Below are 18384 nucleotides of genomic sequence, written 5' to 3' on the forward strand. Positions count from 1 at the left end.
TTTCTGTAGCTCCCCATTCAAATTCTCACCCGGGGTTCAATTCTCTTTAGCAGACATTTGTGCACCTCCACTTGTTTGCCAAACACAGGCTTCCCCCCTCATGTTTGTGGGACCCAGGGCAAGAGTACGCAAGATCGCCACATACTATATGTCTAAATATTTAGAAGTTGTATATTAGGCTTACAAACTGTTTGAAAAATATATGTTCTATTCTCCCACCTATAGAAACATTTCTGTAACTACCTGTAAAGCCAAGTTCAAGTTTGGTTTTTTTACATTCCTCAGCATTCTGAGCAGCCTCAGCTCCAGGTCTGTGATGGGGCCTCCCTTGCTTCCTAGCCAGATCCATCCCACACCACCAAGGCCCGCACACTCAAGAGAATGCCACACATTCTCACGCCTGAGTTCTGTCCAATCTCTGCAAACAGTTGCTCCTTAAGGCCATCTCTCCAGTGTGCACATGGATGGCGCTGTCTATCCTTGGGATGGACCAAGAATGGAGCGGGCAGAGTATTCAGAGGTCCCAGGTACCAAGAACGTGGCAAGTCCCTTGGCCTGTGACAACCTGCCCGGGGCCTCGTTCCTGCTTGGCCAAGAGGAGCAGATTCAATGAAGTACAGTCCTGGGCCATCTAACAGGTGCCAGGAGAGGCCGAAGGAGAGGAGGGAGGGTGCCAGGAAAGGGCTAATTTCCTAGAGGAAGTAGCACTTGTACTAAGCCTGTTGGAAAGGCTGGGGTTTCAGCAGGTGGAGAAATAGGGAAGAAAGGAACAGAGATCAGGGGGCCATTCAGCATCTGAGTGTGCGAATAGTGAGCACAGTGTAGAGAGCTTAGAGGCAGGTCTGTGTCCTAATAGCAGGCAAGCCTCCAGTACTGAGATCTGCAGTAGTAGGGTGGGGCGACCCCATCTAGAAGTTCCTGAAGGGCAGCTTCACTATCAGAGCAGGACAAGGTCCTACAGCCTGTCCTGGGGCAACTCTGCCCAGAGCACAAGTTATGATGCCTGTCTCTGCACCTCTCCTGGTAACGAATGGGCGCTTTTCCAGTTTCAAATTGGGGCAGGTTCGCAATTCCCAGCTTTTATAAGGAATCCTCTCACCACCTGGTTTGTCCTAAGAGATGGTTCTGGAAAGAAGTTTTCTTTGGAATCAGTGCATCTATGCTATTTTGCTGGTAGGCAGAGGCTGCTGGAGAATGAAAAGCAGCCTTATCTCCTCTCTCTACCCAGGAGGAGGACTGCTAGATAAGAGAGTTGGCTCTCAGCCCTGTAGTTGAAATCATTCTGTTCCCCAGTTTGCTGGAAAAAGTCTCCACTTGCTCACAGGGCCCTGTCTCTGTGGCTGCTCCCCCAATGGGCTCCCAATTCAAGACCTTCCACTCATGTCCTGGTTTTAAGATCTGCTTCTGGGGTAACCCGAACTAAGCATGAGGACATTTCCTATTGCATTTTGGCCAGAGGTTTGCTCTCTGTAAAAGGTCTCCAACAAAGGATGGCCAACTTCCTTCCCGGGGTGTGCCGGGGGTTTGCCCACCTGCCTCGCATCAAACCTGAAGCCCTGCCTTGCATTTGCTTGGGGTGAGGCTCTCCCGGCCCAGGCCCTCTGCCTAGGTGGACTGGTCTTGTCTCCATGTGGTGCGTGTATGTATGTATGTACAAGCTGGGAGCAGGGAAGGAACAGTAAAAGAGCACAGTTTAGTAAGCTGCTGGACATCTGAACCTGAAGGAGGAATTTTGTCTAGTCTTCGTTGAAGCCCCTTGCTGGGTCCGCCTGTCTACCCCCCAACCTGCTGGAGCAGAATTACAAAGAAACACAAGGGCTTCCCATACCCACTCTGCTGACCAGTTTTTCTAGAAGGCCACCTGCAAAGGCAAAGGGATGCATCATGGGCTACCCCTCCTCCCTTCTCCAGCCCCTTCCATTGGTCACCAGCAGCCAGCAAGGAGACCCTGCTTTGGTACAATCTACCCTAAGCCCCCAGGGACTTGGGGCAGGCTATCTTGATCGCTGTTTAACAGGGACCAGTCTGAAGTCTCTCCTTGGGGGTACACCACTCAGTTCTCTTGCTCTGTGACAACCCCTCTATGTCCTTGTTTTCTTCTTTGCCTCTGAGGCAAGGTTTTGAGTCCAAGTCTGCCGATCGATCTCCCAGTTGCCAGTGGGAGTCCCTGTGGGCAGGCCCCTTCCGCTCTCCCCTGAGAGTCCCTGATTGCTCCTTATTTTCTACTAGGGAGAGATGTTTGATTTCACAGGCAGAGAAGGTTTTCCTCAGAGAGCTCCTCGGCTCCTAGCAACAGGCCCACTAACCTGAAGAGGACTGAAGGTGAGGCTGACCTAGTGGGCCGCAGAAGGGCTGTCCGCCACGTTTCAGCCTCTGGCTTGCTGCAGGGGGAGTGGGACCCTTGAGCCAACACAGGAAATGAAGGAGCAAGAAGGCCTGCAACACCCGAGGACAGCAGAGGGGTGCTGTCCATTCTCCACTGGTGCAGGGTGAGCTGCCCCTTGGGGGCTTCCTTCTCCACATCCCTGCCCCAGCTCCAGCACTGCCTCCTTTCCCGCAGAGGTCATGGCAAGTTCAGTCATCGGATGGTGCAAATGGGAGAAAATTCCCCAGGGCACAGGGTAAATGAATCAGGCATCTCGATTCACACCCAGAACCCTTGTTTAGGGAAGGGAACTGCCAGCACACCCTTTGGCAGTGCCAGAAGGTGGCAGGTTGCCACAGATAAGACCTGGAGCACCGTCCTAACAGAACAGACGTCCAGGCCCTGGAACCAGGCCTGGTGCTGCGGCAGATGCTGGGGCCAGAAGAATGTGGGGCAGCAGAACTGTGGCCACCACCTTGGTCAGGCCTCTTCGGCCACTTCCCTAAATTGGGACTTTCGTGCTGCAGTTTGCTAGGCATAGGACCCTTGCTAAAATGCAGAAGCTGAATTCAGAGGTCTGCGGTAGGGGTGTGGGTGCTGAGATTCTGAATTCCTAACCAGCCCCTCATACTATTGCTGCTGCCAGTGGCCATGGGCCTAGCAGACCTCTCTGCCTGACATGTGCCTAACTCAGGATGGGCTTAGAAACAGCAGTTAGGTTTTGAAGGGCCTTGGGCCTCCCTGGTGGCAGAGAAGTTAAAGTCTCAGCACTATGAAGCTATTGCAGCCACCGCAGCATGAGTTCGACCCCTGGCCAAGGGGTGACCCACATGGCACAGCAGGCCTCTCCTGTCTCACCCGCTGCTCCCCTCAGCAGTGTATTTCAGTACATCTGCCTGTACACTCTGTCTCTGGGGACTCCTCTCACACCCCCACACCTCTGGCCTGTTCCCTAGTTCTTGTGATATAAATAAATAAAAATAAATCCTAAAATAAAAAGAAAAGAAAATGGCCCAGATCTGTGCTGGCCTGGGCGGCACCCCGTGCACCCTCAACCCAGAAACCAGACTGGAGTCCGCACCACAGTGTGCTTTGCTTCATCCACCATCGACTCCTCCAAGGAAGAGAAGTCTGCAGCCTGCATTTCTCGAAAATATCATTATTTGAAGCTGTCTTGTCCTTTCCCCATCTCTCCAAGTTATATAACATGTCCTTGTTGAAAATGCTGATAATGCTCTTTGGGTGGCAAAAAGCCAACTTCTGACTGCATATTGCTTGCGGCTGGGGTTGGGGTCAGCGCAGCAGGCGGGGTCTGTGGAGAGTTTAAGGAGAGAAAGGGACAGAAGCAGATGGAGAGGGCGGAGGGCCAGCGTGGCTGAGGCCAGAGGACAAAGCCGATTGGTGTGTCAGCAAAATCTGCTGTTGGCTTTGGTGATTCAAAAGGCACACACATTCTTTCATCTCTGTTAATCCTCATCTGATACAGGATTTTCCTGCCATTAACTCTGGAGAATGATAAATAAGCAGTCAGGCCTGCACCAGCAACTGCTCCTCCTTAGCCCGCTCCCTCCCCTTCCTGGCTTTGCTTCTCCAGTTGGAGTATTTTTCTGCCTCTGCCTGACTTGGGGGATCCATGGGCTGGGGGAGCAGAGGGTGGCTCCACAGGAGGAGCAGGTAGCCCGCCAGGATGGTAAGTGGCATTTGGGGACAGCTCACTGAGGCCCCTTGGCAGAGGGTTCCTTGGACCACTTTCTCGCTGGGTTGCCAGTGCTCCCTTTTGACTGGCAGACAGGGTTTGGCCTGATGAAGGGTTCCAAGCTTTCCATTGGGAGGGAGTTGCTGATCGTGCTAATGTGGGTTGTTACTGATTTCCCTTAGCCAAACACCAAGGTGGGGGGGGGGGAATGAGTGTGGGCATTCAGCAGGCGGTGTGGAGTGTGGGGACCGAGCATCTGCCTTCTCAAGGGACCCCTTGTGGTGCCCAGTGACCACGTTTTTCTCCCCTCAGGTAGGGAGCCCGCAGTGGGGTGGTTCTACACCACCAGGTGTGTGAAAGACTGCAGGATGCTGGCTCTGTCGCTGCTTGGTGAGTGCAAGGCCTGCTCCTTCTGTCCCCTAGCAGAGATTTTCCCCAGGGAGGTGGGTCTTCAAGTGGCTTCCAGAAAGCTCTACCTCGACAGCAGTTCCCATTAGTTTTCCTTGAAGGTTTGAGCATGGGGAGGCTACTGACAATGAGCAAAAACAGTAGGTGGTGGGGTGTTTTGTTTGTCCCTTTTTTAAAAACAAAACTCCTGAGCCAAATAAATGGACTTTCTTATTCTGATTTCAGATATGATTCATTGGTATGATCACCAAAAATAACAGTGGTTTTCCAATTGCATTATTTTAAGCTCACTTAGTTCAAGAAATCTCTTAAAGAAAGCATCTTCTGAAAGGAAGAAGGGAAAGTGAGGAATATGTGTGGATTGTGTGATATCGATGTTTAAACTGCCCCTAAGTTTTTATCCTGTTATTGTCTGGGTGTTAACATAGCAAAAAGACTCATCACAAACTTTTCCACACCTCTGCAGCTCCAGCTGCTCAAATCAACTGAGATCATTCAAGGAAAAATTCCTTGTTAAGTTATCTACACATTCTAGGTTTTTCTGATCCTTGAGAGAATTTGATTTTTGAGGTTATAACTATCCATGTAAGAGACCTCTGTGTGCAGTGTTGGTAGAGATATTTTCCCCAGACACTTCTAAGACAGCAGTAATAGAATTTTCCTACTCTTCAGCCTACCTTTTTAAAGAGAAAACTTGCTCTATTCTGTGACTCAACAGGTACACATGGTTGCTTTAGTAGACGCAGGGAGATGATGAGGGATATAACTGCATAACATTTGTGCTGGAGAAACTTATATTCTCTCGCGGAGACAATAAATAAATAAGAAAAAAATTGGAACAGGGCTCAGGGACATTATGGTAATAGGACATGACTTTCTACCTTCAGAAGCCTCCAAAAAACAGAGGTTGACATTTATATAATTACCAAGCTAGCTCCTTGCCATTTGTCCTACCTAGAAGGGTATGAAGTTTGATTGACTCATTGGGACAGAATGTTTGCTTCTGAGAGCCAATGTTATTTTAAATGTGCACCAAAAGCTCTCCTGCTCCTCACAGAATGCAGATAGTATTCATAGCCTGTGCGCTGCAAAACAGGGACTGTCCTTGCTGCAGAAGCCTGAAATATATCCAGACTTCTTGTGACAAGTTGGAGAACTTAGCAGTGACATCATTTGCTAACAATAGATGCACTTAAACTTAATGACCATCTCCACATTCCCTGGTGCTTTAATTTAAAACACACTCAAGCAGCACAGACAATATTACTGAGTGCAAGTCACAAGGATGAAGGATGACATGTTCCTGCAAAGCAGGCAGGGATAGGACTCTCCCTCCTGGACTAGAAAAATGTAATTAAATGTGCCTGGCAAAATAAGGCCGTGCTGGAATTACAAGTAGCTCCTAGCAGGGTAAATCCGGGTAGAACTGAAACAGAAATTCTCAGACACTGGTCTCTCGGAATGGCCACTCCTCTTACCCCCTTGGGGTCTTGCTGCTCTCCACAGCATAATAACCCAGTTCCTGAACTTGTTTTACAGGGTCTTTTGCCATCTACTTACACTAAAACCACTAGTTTTAGAAAAAGACCAGGGTTTGTGTTTTATTCACCCTGTGGTTATTTTTTTTTAATTTACACAGAACTGGGGTACAGGCCAGAGGTGCAGGGGTGGTGAGAGGATTCACCAGAGACAGAGCGGGGAGCAGAACAGGCAGATCATGAAGTATACTGCTGAGGGGAGCCGCGGGCGGGCCAGGAGAGGTCTGTGCCATGTGGATCACCTCCAGGGCGGGGATTGAACTCATGCAGAAGTGGCTTTAGCTTCTTAGTGCTGTGCTTTAATGCGCTGTGCCACCAGGGAGGGCCTATTCACCCTGTTTTTACAGGCTAAGACAGAGTAGGTGCTTGATGAAAGTTTGATGAATGGGTGAAGCCACCCAGATTAGAATGATACAAAATATCTGATTTGGGCCCTCCCTGGTGGTACAAGAGGTTGGAAGCCAGCACTGTGAGGCTGTCCTTAGCCACTGCAGCATGAGTTCAATCCCCGGCCAGTGGGGTGACCCACATGGCAGACCTCTCCTGGCCCGCCCGCTGCTTCCCTCAGCAGTGTACTTTGTCAATCTGCCTGTTCTGCTCCCCCCTGTGTCTCTGGTGAATCCTCTCACCTACCACACCTCTGGCCTGTACCCCCGTTCTGTGAGCATAAATTAATAAATCTTTAAAAAAAAAGTAAATAAAGTCTTTGAAAAAAATTGTTTAAAAAAAGAGATATACACAACTGGTCGAGATGTAAAGTGGTGTGGCTTCTTTGGAGAACAGTTTGGCAGTTTCCTCTGTAATTATGTTCAACATATACTTTTACTATATAACCCCCAAATCCCACTCCTAGATAAATGAGAAATGAAAACTCACTTATGAGTTTTGTACAAAAAAGGTTTTTTTTTTCCACAAAAAAGATTTGCACACAAGTCCTTGCATCAGCTTTCGTCACAAAAGTGAAAAATGGGAACAACTCAAATGTAAACAGGTAACTGAATCCAGATCTTGTCAATCCATACACTAGAATACTGCTCAGCCATTACAAAGATCCATCAATTATGTTGTTTCAGAACAACATAGATGAATCCCACACCATAATGTTGACTGAAAGAACCATTTGATTGCATTTGTATGAAGTTCTAGAATGGCAAAGTGAACCTATAGTTCAGAAAGCAGATTGGTGGTTGTCTGGTGTCAAGGACGGGGAGGGGACTGATGTTCGAGAGGACAGAGGAAACTTTCTGGGAGGTAGGAGTGTTGTCAATCTTGATTGCAGTGGTGGTTGTACACATGGGTAAAGACATTTGTTAAACTTGCTGAGTTGTACACTTAAAATGGGTATATTTTATTGCAAATAAATTATACCTCAATCAACTTGATTTAAAAGGAAAAAGAAAGGCTCAATGGAGAAAGCAGCTTTATACTCCAAGCAGAACAAATCCTCTTTCTTGGGCACTGTGAAATGTTGGGTACTATCTCTGTGCTTACCTCATATTCCCTCGAACAGTTCACTGGTTTGAACACTTAAGTTATTTCTGTATAGACTGTATCAATGTGTAGGCCAAGAGATCTTTCTGAGATCTTCTGTTTTCTCTGCTGAGGAACAGCTCTCTACCTCGAGGTCCACAGGCTCTCAGCAGACCACTCCTCTGGAAACAAAGTGATTTCTTCATTCCCGTGACTCAATTTGGCCAGCAAAGCTGCAGCTTGAATCCATGGTCTTTTCATTCCTGTCACAAAAGATAGCTGCTTAGTGTGAGAAGCAAGTTCTGAGGTCACCATAAAGTCAGAGCCAGGGGTTGGGGTGGGGATGATCTCCCCTACAGCATTTGTTTACCCTGAGATAGTTTTGTTTTGAAAAAAACTCTGAATCTTGACGTGAGGAGCAATTGGGGGTAGCACTTGCCAGGAGTGGGAGGGGGGATGAATTAGGCCCAAAGTGGTTCAGAATTTGCTGAGACCAGAAAATTGACCATATTTTCCCTTGCTATTTTGGTTTCATGGACACAAGTTCTTTGAAAACAATGAGATTGAAGAAACACTCCAAACTCAGTCTGTGGTTGGAAATTCCATGAGTAACTGTTTTCCCAGCAAACCTCAAGGGGGAAAAGCACATATTAGAAAGGCACACAAGTCCTCAGTCGGTCTGCATTAAGACATTCCTCGGGGTTTCTGAACCCAGCCACCACTGTCTCCCTGTAGCTCAGGGGCCACCACTGTCTCCCTGTAGCTCAGGGGCTGGCCAGTACATCAGACCAGAATACAAATGCTGGGAGACATTTCTGCTATATGCCCAGATTCAAGGACACCTTGTAACATATTTTTATTTGTTTATTTTTATTTATGCAAACAACAAGGGGGGTGTAGGCCAGAGGTGCAGGGGCAGGGATGGGAGCTTGAGAGGATCCACCAGAGACAGAGTGGGGAGCAGAACAGGTGAAACTGCTGAGGAGAGCAGTGGGTGAGAAAGGAGAGGTCTGCTGCACCATGTGGGTTTGCTCCCTGGTGGGGGATCGAACGCATACTATAACGCATACTATAGTGGCTGCCGACAGCTTCATAGTGCTGAGACTTTAACCTCTGCACCACCAGAATAGCCTTGTAACATATTTTTAAATTGAAGGGAAATTTCCATAACGTAAAGTGAACCATTTTTAAGTATATAATTCAGCAGGATTTAAGACCCTTACAGTGTTGTCCAGCTACCACTTCTTATTCCAAAACATTTTCATCACCATGAAAAGAAACCCCATACCTGTTAAGTAGACACTGCGCACTTTTCCCTCATCAACCAATGGCAACCATTAATCTACTTTTTGTGCCTTTTACTTAGCATAATGTGCTTGAGATTCATGCATGTTTAGCATGTGTCAGTATTTTGTTCGTTTTCATGGCTGCATAATATTCCAGTGTGAGCAGACCATGTTTTGTTTATCCAGTCTGCTGTTGATAAGCATTTATTATTTATGCCTTTTGGTTATTATGAATAATGCTGTTATAAACATTCATGTACAAGCATTTGTTAGAACCCTTTTCAATTCCTTTCAGTAGATACCTAGGAGCAGAATTGCTGGAGCATATGGTAACCCTGCCTTACACTATGCAACATTTTATAACACACAGATAAATCCCATTTTTACAAAGTTGGTCCACTAGCCCTTTGGTTTTTTACTTGGACTGCATTTACCTTAGATTACTCATGGAGCTTAAACAACAAAGTTGGTCCACTAGACCTTTGGTTTTTTACTTGGACTGCATTTACCTTAGATTACTCATGGAGCTTAAACAACACTAATGCCAAGTTCTATCCCTGAAGATTCTGATATAACTGGTTGGGTGTATGACCTGGACATTGTGGGTTGTGAGTGGGTTAATAGCTTCCAAGCGTATGGTGATGGCACATGGGTGATTTGGTGATGGGAAACCCAAGGGGATTGCAACTGAGATGGAAAAATGTACAAAAATATGTAAAACTAACTTAAAAAAAAAAAAAGCTCACAGGCAATTCTAATGTGCGGCCCAGGTAGTGAACAATTCTGGATTCGTCCTTGCAGTCTACTCGTAGTAAGAGCTTCAATAGTCTGACACTTGATATCTTGCTTTCTCCACTAAGGCAGACTTCAACATGGTCCTTGAAGGACTGGTCTCTTGACAGGATTTAATCTTGTGACAAAAGTGGCTCTGGTTAGCGTTGCTCAGTATTCTCATGGCTGTTGCGAACATTACAAATTCATTTCTTCCTTATACTTGTCCACCTGTTACAAATGAGAAAACTGATATAGAAAGTTGTCTGAGGTTAAAAAAAAAAAAGAAAAAGAAGAAAGAACAACACAAAAAAGCAGTGTGAGAGAAGGAAGAGGGATGAAAGGCAGAGTGTTCTCAGAGTGCAAGAGAACCAGAGTGAGTGGCCCTCAGGGTGAGTTGCTGTAATGAATGCTCTGCAAAGCCCCACATGCCAATCTGAATCCCCAGCTATGACAGAGGCTGGCCAGCTCTGTGGAATTTCACATTTTCCCTTCCCTACCTCAGACTGGGAATAAAAGCACTGAAGTTTTTTTCTGCTTTCCACATGGATCCTTCCCAAAAATAATGGTGTGAGAAGAAAAATTGCTAAGCAACTGCCAAGGAGCTTGACTTTCTCTTTTCACAAACTGATCTTTATTTCAATTTGTAAATATTTTTTTTTCTGGCCAAAGTATTCCCATGGAACTCAGCTCTGAGCAGCCAAGGAGATTTGTTTCTGGAATGATGACTGCTGATTCCAGGAGAGGCCACTTTTCACTTGGATTTGGAAAAATCAGGGATGGCCTACACACCTTTTGATTCAATTTCATACATTTCCCGTCAATGCCTGGCAAGGAACTTCCTTGCATTGGCGGGTGCCTTCCTTGCACTGCCTGGTCCTGCATTTTCTCTTTTAAGGTGAAAAGTCCACGAGATTCTTCAGGGGAGAGGGGATGTTATTAGAGAGAGCAAGGAAGTCTATCTTACTCTGGATGCTGCTTAGGAATTTTGTAAACCGGAACCCCCCCCCCCCCAGGTCCTTGAGGACAAGATTTATTAGGGATCTAAAGTGACTTCTGGCTTCCTTTCTGGAGGCCGACTGCCCAGAGCAGGGCTTGAACCAGGTCTTGGGGCCGCTCCTAGGGAGCCCTTGTGGCCACCGCCACTGGAGGCTGTACCTGGCAGCTCACAGGTATCAGTCTGGGTGCTGGTGCCAGAAATTTCACCATGACACCCTGAAGGCCAGATCACCTGCTGCCTCCACCCTGTCCAGAAAAGTTTCTGCTCAGTGCTTACCTCTGAATGCAAATTATGCTGCGTGCGCCTGATGGACAATGCCCCGTCACAGGCTTGGGCAGTAAATGCAAGGAAAGTTGGGAAAGAGTTTCTGCTTCTATCTTAAGAAGGTAGGACTTATCATGTAGGAAATTTCTGAAAAGTAGTAATTTAAAGATGCTGGGTAGCCAGAAAAGATGTCAAGTTTGGGTGCGAGGAACAGAGTGCACTTGTCCACACAGGGGCTTGAAGTTCCCTGTTTCTGAAATGGAAACAGGGAACAATGACAGGACCGGGTGAAGCAGGGCCTTATGGGCTAGAGACTGGCGCGATGCTCCCTCTGTCCCACTGAGCAACTTCTGATGCTTGTGTCAGGTTTACTTCTCTCTCCTTTTGCCCTTGGCTCCTGCTCTCCCACACCTTTGACTGTACACGCACACCTCAAACCCAGTGTTTTGCAGATGGGTGTTCACATCATCTTGCCTATTCCAAATTCACCAGAAGGAATGAATCTGACTGACGCTACTTCAGTGACGTGTTCACCTGTGCACCAACAACTGTAGCTGGGAGGAGGCAGCAGGGACATTTGGCTCTGAGCGGGGGATTTTTTTTAGAGGTGGTGTTTGGCAATAGCTGCTGTTAGACCATGGAAAATGAAAGCCAGTGAGGCCCCAAAGATCAGGAAGTGCAAGCACTTCAGTTTATAGTTAAAGAAACGGAAGCTCAGAAGGCTAGGTGTGTTGTGTGGGTAGTGCAGTCCAGTAAAGTGCAAAGAGAAAAAACAAAGGCTGGTGGTGTTGAAATGCCCTGAATCTCAGTTTCCCTTTTTGAGAGAAGAGAACAGTGCTTTTTAGTGTTGTAACAGGTGAAATGATGTATGTAGCAAACTTAGCCCCAAGCAAACACTTAATAAAAGTTGTTTATAAATAAAAACAAACTTTTAGACTTTACAAAGTGGTGGTTAGTCACAGGGAAGCAGAGTGAGGAGATGGGCCTATTGGGAAAAAAGGAACTAACTATATGGTGATGGATGGAAATTAAAAATTTGGTGATGAGTGGAAAGAAATGTGTACAGATATTGATTTAAAAGGTTGGACACCTGGGGCCCTCCCTGGTGGCCAATGGGTTAAAGCACAGCACTGAGAAGCTAAAGCCACTTCAGCACGAGTTCGATCCCTGCCTGCCCCAGTGGTGACCCACATGGCGTGGCAGACCTCTCCTGACCCGCCCGCTGCTCCCCTCAGCAATGTACTTTGTCAGTTAGACTGTTCTGCTCCCCACTCTGTCTCTGGTGAATTCTCTCACCGCCCCTGCACTTCTGGTCTGTACCCCAGTTCTGTGTGCATAAATAAATCAATCTTTAAAAAAAAAAAAAAAGGTTGTACACCTGAAACCCATACATTGTTATAAACCAATATCGCGTCAATAAAAAAGACTACTGTTACTGGAACAAAAGAAATCCACACACAGAGCTCTACTTGAGTGCCGTTATACATGTTCGCATCTCCAACCAGATAACATTCCTAAACAATATCCTGTCAACATGCTCTATCTTTGAGGACTGGTTCCATCTGCAGGCCTTGTTCAGTTGAGCTTTGAGCTATTCTTTAAGCAGCACTGTTCAGGGCTGCATATTAACGTAATCTCGTAATATGTACTCGCTGGTGTCGTTTCTTCTGCTCAATGTAATGTTGTTTGTAGCAGTAGTTTGTTTTCTTCTTGCTGAGTAATATTCTGCTATATGAATATATTGCTACATTTCTTTCTACTTATCCACTCTGTTGGGTGATTTTCAGTTTTTGTCTATTATAAATAAGCCACTATGAACACTCTCATACAGCCTTTCGGTAGACGTTTTTCGGTTCCTTACATTCATACTTAGGAGTGAAATTGCTGAGTCAGAGGGCAGGCATATGCTTAGTTTTAATAGACATTGCCAGCTTTCCACGGAACTATTTTCCACTCCCATCAAGACTGTAAGAGAATCCAGCCGTTTTACATCCTCATCAGTATTTGAGGTTGTCAGTCGCGAATTTTAGCCATTCAGTGAGTGTGTAGTGAAATCTTATTATAGTTTTTTTTTTTTTTAAAGATTTATTTTTATTTGTGCATACAGAACTGGGGTACAGGCCAGAGGCTCAGGGGCGGTGAGAGGCTTCACCAGAGACAGAGTGGGAACAGAACAGGCAGATCAATGAAGTACACTGCTGAGGGGAGCAGTGGGCAGGTCAGGAGAGGTCTGCCACACCATGTGGTCACCTCCGGGGCAGGCGGGAATCGAACTCATGTGGAAGTGGCTTTAGATTCTCAGTGCTGTGCTTTAACCCGCTGCGCCACCAGGGAGGGCCTCTTATTATAGTTTTAATTTTGATTTCCCTAATGATGGCTAATGATGCTGACTACCTTTTCATGGGCTTAACAACTTCCTAACAGATTGTTTTGTAAATTGTTCAAATTTGGGCTCTCTCTGGTGGCACAATGGGTTAAAGCACTGCATTATGAAGATCTCTGAAGCCACTGCAGCACAAGTCCAATCCTCGGCCAGGGAGCTGACCCACATGGCATGGCAGACCTCTCCTGACCCACCCGCTGCTCCCCTCAGCTGTATACTTTGTCAATCTGCCTGTTCTGCTCCCTACTATGTCTCTGGTGAATCCTCTCACTCACCACACCTCTGGCCTGTACCCCAGTTCTATATGCACAAATAAATAAATCTTTTAAAAAATCTTTAAAATGTATTTATTTAGTTTGGCTTTTCACTATTCATTTGAAGGAGTTGTTTTCATGTTCTGCATATAAGAATTGAGTGAAATTTCACTCAGCAAAGTTATCTTGAGACTCATCCATGTTCCAGATAATTAATAGTCCATTCCTTTTTATTGCTTAGTATTCCATTGTGTGGCCATATCATTATTTGTTTACACATTCAACTCTCCATGGGTATTTGCATTGCTTTCAGTTTGGGGTGTTATGAATAAAGTGGTTGTGAATGATCATGACAAGTCTTTTGTATGGGATATTCTTTTATTTTCTTAGAGGTAGAATGAATGGATGTTAAGGTAGGTGTGTGTTCAACTCTGAAAAACCTCCCTCTTTGTTTCCAATGTAGTTGTATTGTCTTCCATTCCCACCAGTGTGTTTAGGAATCCCAGTTGTTCGATATGCTCTCCAACAGTTGGTACGATTCGTCCAACTTTACTCACTTTAATAGATGTCTAGTTTCAGTTGCATTTTCCTAATAGCCAATGATATTGCCCATCTTGTATGGGATGGTCTTATATAAAAAGGTGTATCTTTTGAAAAAATATTTATTTACTTATGCATACAGCACTGGGGTATAGGCTCGAAGTGCAGGAGCAGTGAGAGGATTCACCAGAGACAGAGCAGGGAGCAGAACAGGCAGATTAACTGAAATACATTGCTCAGGGGAGCAGTGAGGGAGACAGGGGAGGTCTGCTGTGCCATGTGGATCAGCTTCCTAGTTGGGGATGGAAGTGGGGCTCCAGTGGCTGCTTCAAAGAGCTACATTTTAATCCCCTGGGCCACCAGGGAGGGCACAGCCTCTATTGTTTCTCATAAGAAGTCTGTTATATTTTGTTGTTGTTTACTCTGTGTAATGTGTCTTTTATGTTTGGATGCTGACAGAGTTTTCTCTTTGGTTTTTAAGTTTAAAAGCACTTGGGGGCTGTGTTGTGTGGGTGTGTGATGTCAGTTGTGATTTGCTGAGTTTTTTGCTTTTCATAAAACTTTGGAAATTGTCAAATTATTTTTCTGTCATACTCTCTTCTCTCCTCGGGGACTGTAAATATGTGCACGTTAGTTTTATTGTTTGATATTGTCCCATTATCAAGGAATCTCTCTTCAAATTTCATAAATCTGCAGTGCCTAATTTGTTATTTTTCTTATTTAATGATTTAAAAAGATTTTCAGATACTGTATTTGAAATTCAGAGATTTGGTTTTCATTTTTCACATTTCCATATTTCTAAAGTTAAAATTCTCCATGAAATCATTCTGTTCCCCAGGATCTGCTTCTGCTACTTTTTCCTCCTGGTTAGTGCATGACTTACTACTTCTTTATATATCTAGTATTGTCTGGTTGTATACCAGATATTGTGGATGTTAGTTATAGAACCTCTAGATCTTATTTTCCATTGAAGAGTGTTGAATTTTGTTATGATACCCAGTAAAATTACTGACACATAACCTTGCTACCTGGGAGGTTTGCTTTCCGCCTTTGTTAGGGTAAGCCTGGAGTCCTGTGCCCTTCACCTGGGAAATGGTCTTCATCCTGAGGTGTGGCCCTCTGGGGGTTCAGAAAGGGTAAGGTATTTTACAAGCCCTTCTAACTCGATGGACCTTGAACTCTTAATCTTTCTCCCATCACTGGGAATAGCTGATATCTTTGTTTAGCATTTTTGGCATTCAGTTCTTAGTGCCTTGAAATCACCCCAAACACTTTATGACTCAAGATTCTCAGGGGAGTCTGTGCCAAATCTGTGCTCCCTCTTTTGCATGCTTTCCCCCTTCACTTCCAGTCATGAGGCAGTGTGCACTCTGACTCATAACTTGTCAGCCTCAGGAGATGCTTGCTTGTGCATGAGATCTCTTGCCCCTGTGGTGCATGGGCTTGAAAATGCCCTGAAGAGGAAAAAGAGGAAATGTGGCTGTTGCTGCGATTGCTTGTCTTCTTTCAAGGGTTGTAATTACTCTGGCTGCCTGTGTAGGGTGCTCTCTGGTGCTTTCAAACAATGTTTTAAAAATATTTTGTCCAGAGTTGCTACTGGCAATCAGCAATAATGTCTGTTACAAGCTACTCTGTCATTACTGTAAGCAGAACTCACGCAAATATCTTAATATTTAAGTTAAAAAAATTTTTGGTACCCTGCTTTTCTAGATCACTAAGTATATATTTTGTCTTAATACTGGGTAGACTAGTACTGAAGTTTGGTTGTCCTGAGCATTTACTTGATTTAATTTATATTTCACTAAGTAATCCAATAAATTCTGGTTCCCAGTAGCTATCAAGGTTTCAGAGCCTAAAAATGGTTCTTAAAAAAATGACTACATCTTCAGTGTGTCATTAAAGCTTGAAGTAAACTTATCTTCTGAGCTAAGCAATACATTCACATGTGTCAAAACTGTAAAGGTAAAAAGAATATACAATAGAAAGCTTTTCTCTCTCCCCTCTTGCATGTGTTTTTATAATTGACTGCTACACTTGTAATCTCTTGCATTGTATAAGCAAATTGGTTGTAACCTGTCATTATCCTATGAGTTATTTGACAAAGAATTTTTTAAAAACTATAAATGACATCCTCTAGCAGGAATCCTCACAGAGGAAGGCATCAATTTAATTTAATTCTGCAAACATTTACTGAGCCATACAGTGAGCCCAGTATAATGTTAGTTATTGTGGAGCAGAAACATGAGCCTCATGGTTGAAAGTGCACTTCTGTTAATTAGAAAGGAGAAGAGAGTAGAATGAGGGACTATTTGTAAGGAAATCTGATGCCTCTACTTGACCCAGTTGGAGGAACTGATAGAAAAAGTTTCCACCCTTGTCCAGCTGACGCCTGGAGTTAATGTTGTATTCTTGGCCCTGTCTCCCTAACGTGGTGTCTGTCTAGCCCAGCAGCAACCCTGTTTACAGCCAAGTACAGCACAGGGTCCAAGAGCTTTGCTGGAAGCTCATTATCTAGTTTACAGTACTTAGCGAGAGAGAAAAGCTAAGTTAAATCGGAATGTTGAGCTAGCTCCAGTTTACAGCCAAGTCTGAAAGGGCTGAATCCCCCTCCCAGCAGCTGAAAAAGCATGAGTGTCCACAACAGATGCGCTGAAAAGACACCGCAAGCCGAGTGAACCTGCAGAAGCAGCAGCAAGCATCTTCTACATACTCGTGTGGCCACATTTTCAGGTTCCCACAAGGGCTTGGATAGGTAATGGGTACACAGTGGGGGTGAGGGGAACTTAATGGTGGACCTGGGGCATTTGTTTGGCATTTGGGAGTATTGCTGAGGATGAGTAGAAAATTATAATTACTGATGGTCAGTTTTACATCCGGGTACCTTTGTTCCTCTACAGGAATTTCAAATGCAGAATACTTGACATTCGAGCTGTTCCTGGCCAGAAAACCTGTACACTTTACATGCGGCCTTTCCCACTGGACCTCAAGATAGGGTTTGGGGCCTGTGGCTGGCACAGAATAGCAGCCCATGCCATTCTGCTTTGCTGCAGGTGGCAAGCCTATTGGAGGGCTTTTGACATCTTTACTGACCCTTCATTCAAATGCTCACAACAAAATTCATGAGCACCTTTACTTGCTGTGATAAAATTCTCTAGAGAGCAAATGGTGAATGGAAATGTACTGTAAATGGTCCACAATTATTCTTTGGAGATGTGTAAGGTCATTGATAGTTTATTTAACAGGCAACCTTATGTCTTAGTGTAAGTGATTGTTAAAGGAAACAAAATAAAAAAAAAAGGGGGGGTTAACTTTTGCTTCACTCCCAACCTCCTGCTCCCTAATCCTCACCTCTTCATTGAGGCTTAATTTATTCAATGGAGGTTTTCAGGAACTGAATTCATATGGTGGAAGGGACTGGAGCAGCACCAATAGAGATGTAATGGAAGCCACAAATGCTAAGTTTTCTAAGTAGTCCCACTGAAAAAAAAGGTGAAAAGGAACGTTTTACATTCATTTAAATGTAAGGCAATAGACCTAAAGTATCTAAAAATTTTTCACGAGGTAGGCTACCTTTAGGTACGAGGTCTTTGGAACCTGGGGTGTATTTTACCTTTATAACACCGCTCAACTGGAGCTAGCCACGTTTCAGATGCTCATTAGCCAACTTATGTGGCTAGTGGGCGCGGTGTGAAGCCGCACAGAGCTGAGTGTAGGCCACAGCGCTGCCTTCGAGGTTCCCCTCCGCGTGCAGCATCGACTCTGTAGGCTGAATTCTGGGAGAGCACCAGGGACATTGTGCACAGTGCGGGGGTTTGGAAAGTGACCAGCTTCAGGATCCCAGCTGGGCTTTGTCTGTTAAGATAACTGGAAAGCAGCAGAGGGTGTCGTGGGGGAGGGTTTCTTGGGTGGGGAACCGGCCCTTTGAAGTCTGAGACTCGGTGGAGGGCAGCTTTCTGCAGCGCGCACAGGGAGGATTCTACCTGGGGAGGATTCTACCTGGGGACGCTCTGGCTGACAGTTTGTTTTTCTACCCCCCTCACCCCAGCGCTGTTTCTCGGCCTGCCCAGTGCCCGGGCCTTGGCCACGGAGGCCTGCACTCGCGCCTGCCCGGCCACCTGCACCTGCAGCGGCGTGGACGGCGGCTGCTCGGTGCGCTGCGACCGCGCGGGCCTCCTGCAGGTGCCCGCCGAGTTCCCGTGCGCGGCAGCCACCATCGACCTGGACCGGAACGGCCTGCGCTTCCTGGGCGAGCGGGCCTTCGGCACGCTGCCGTCGCTGCGCCGCCTGTCGCTGCGCCACAACAACCTGTCCTTCATCACGCCGGGCGCCTTCAAGGGCCTGCCGCGCTTGGCCGAGCTGCGCCTGGCGCACAACGGCGACCTGCGCTACCTCCACGCGCGCACCTTCGC

At 45.9% G+C, this 18384-nt stretch overlaps 1 protein-coding gene across 1 annotated transcript in view; it reads left to right on the forward strand.

The window, feature by feature from the left end:
* Positions 1 to 460: 460 nt before the first annotated feature.
* The window catches only part of NYX (nyctalopin), a 19121-nt gene continuing 1197 nt past the window's right edge, over positions 461 to 18384 (forward strand). The window contains exons 1-3 of the mRNA XM_004690118.2: positions 461 to 527; positions 4374 to 4451; positions 18021 to 18382. Coding sequence (XP_004690175.2) covers positions 461 to 527; positions 4374 to 4451; positions 18021 to 18382 — 507 coding nt within the window. The remainder of the gene's footprint in view (positions 528 to 4373; positions 4452 to 18020; positions 18383 to 18384) is intronic.

Source organism: Condylura cristata, unplaced genomic scaffold (genome assembly GCF_000260355.1).
Source record: "Condylura cristata isolate star-nosed mole 26May11 unplaced genomic scaffold, ConCri1.0 scaffold00027, whole genome shotgun sequence".
NCBI lineage: Eukaryota > Metazoa > Chordata > Mammalia > Eulipotyphla > Talpidae > Condylura > Condylura cristata.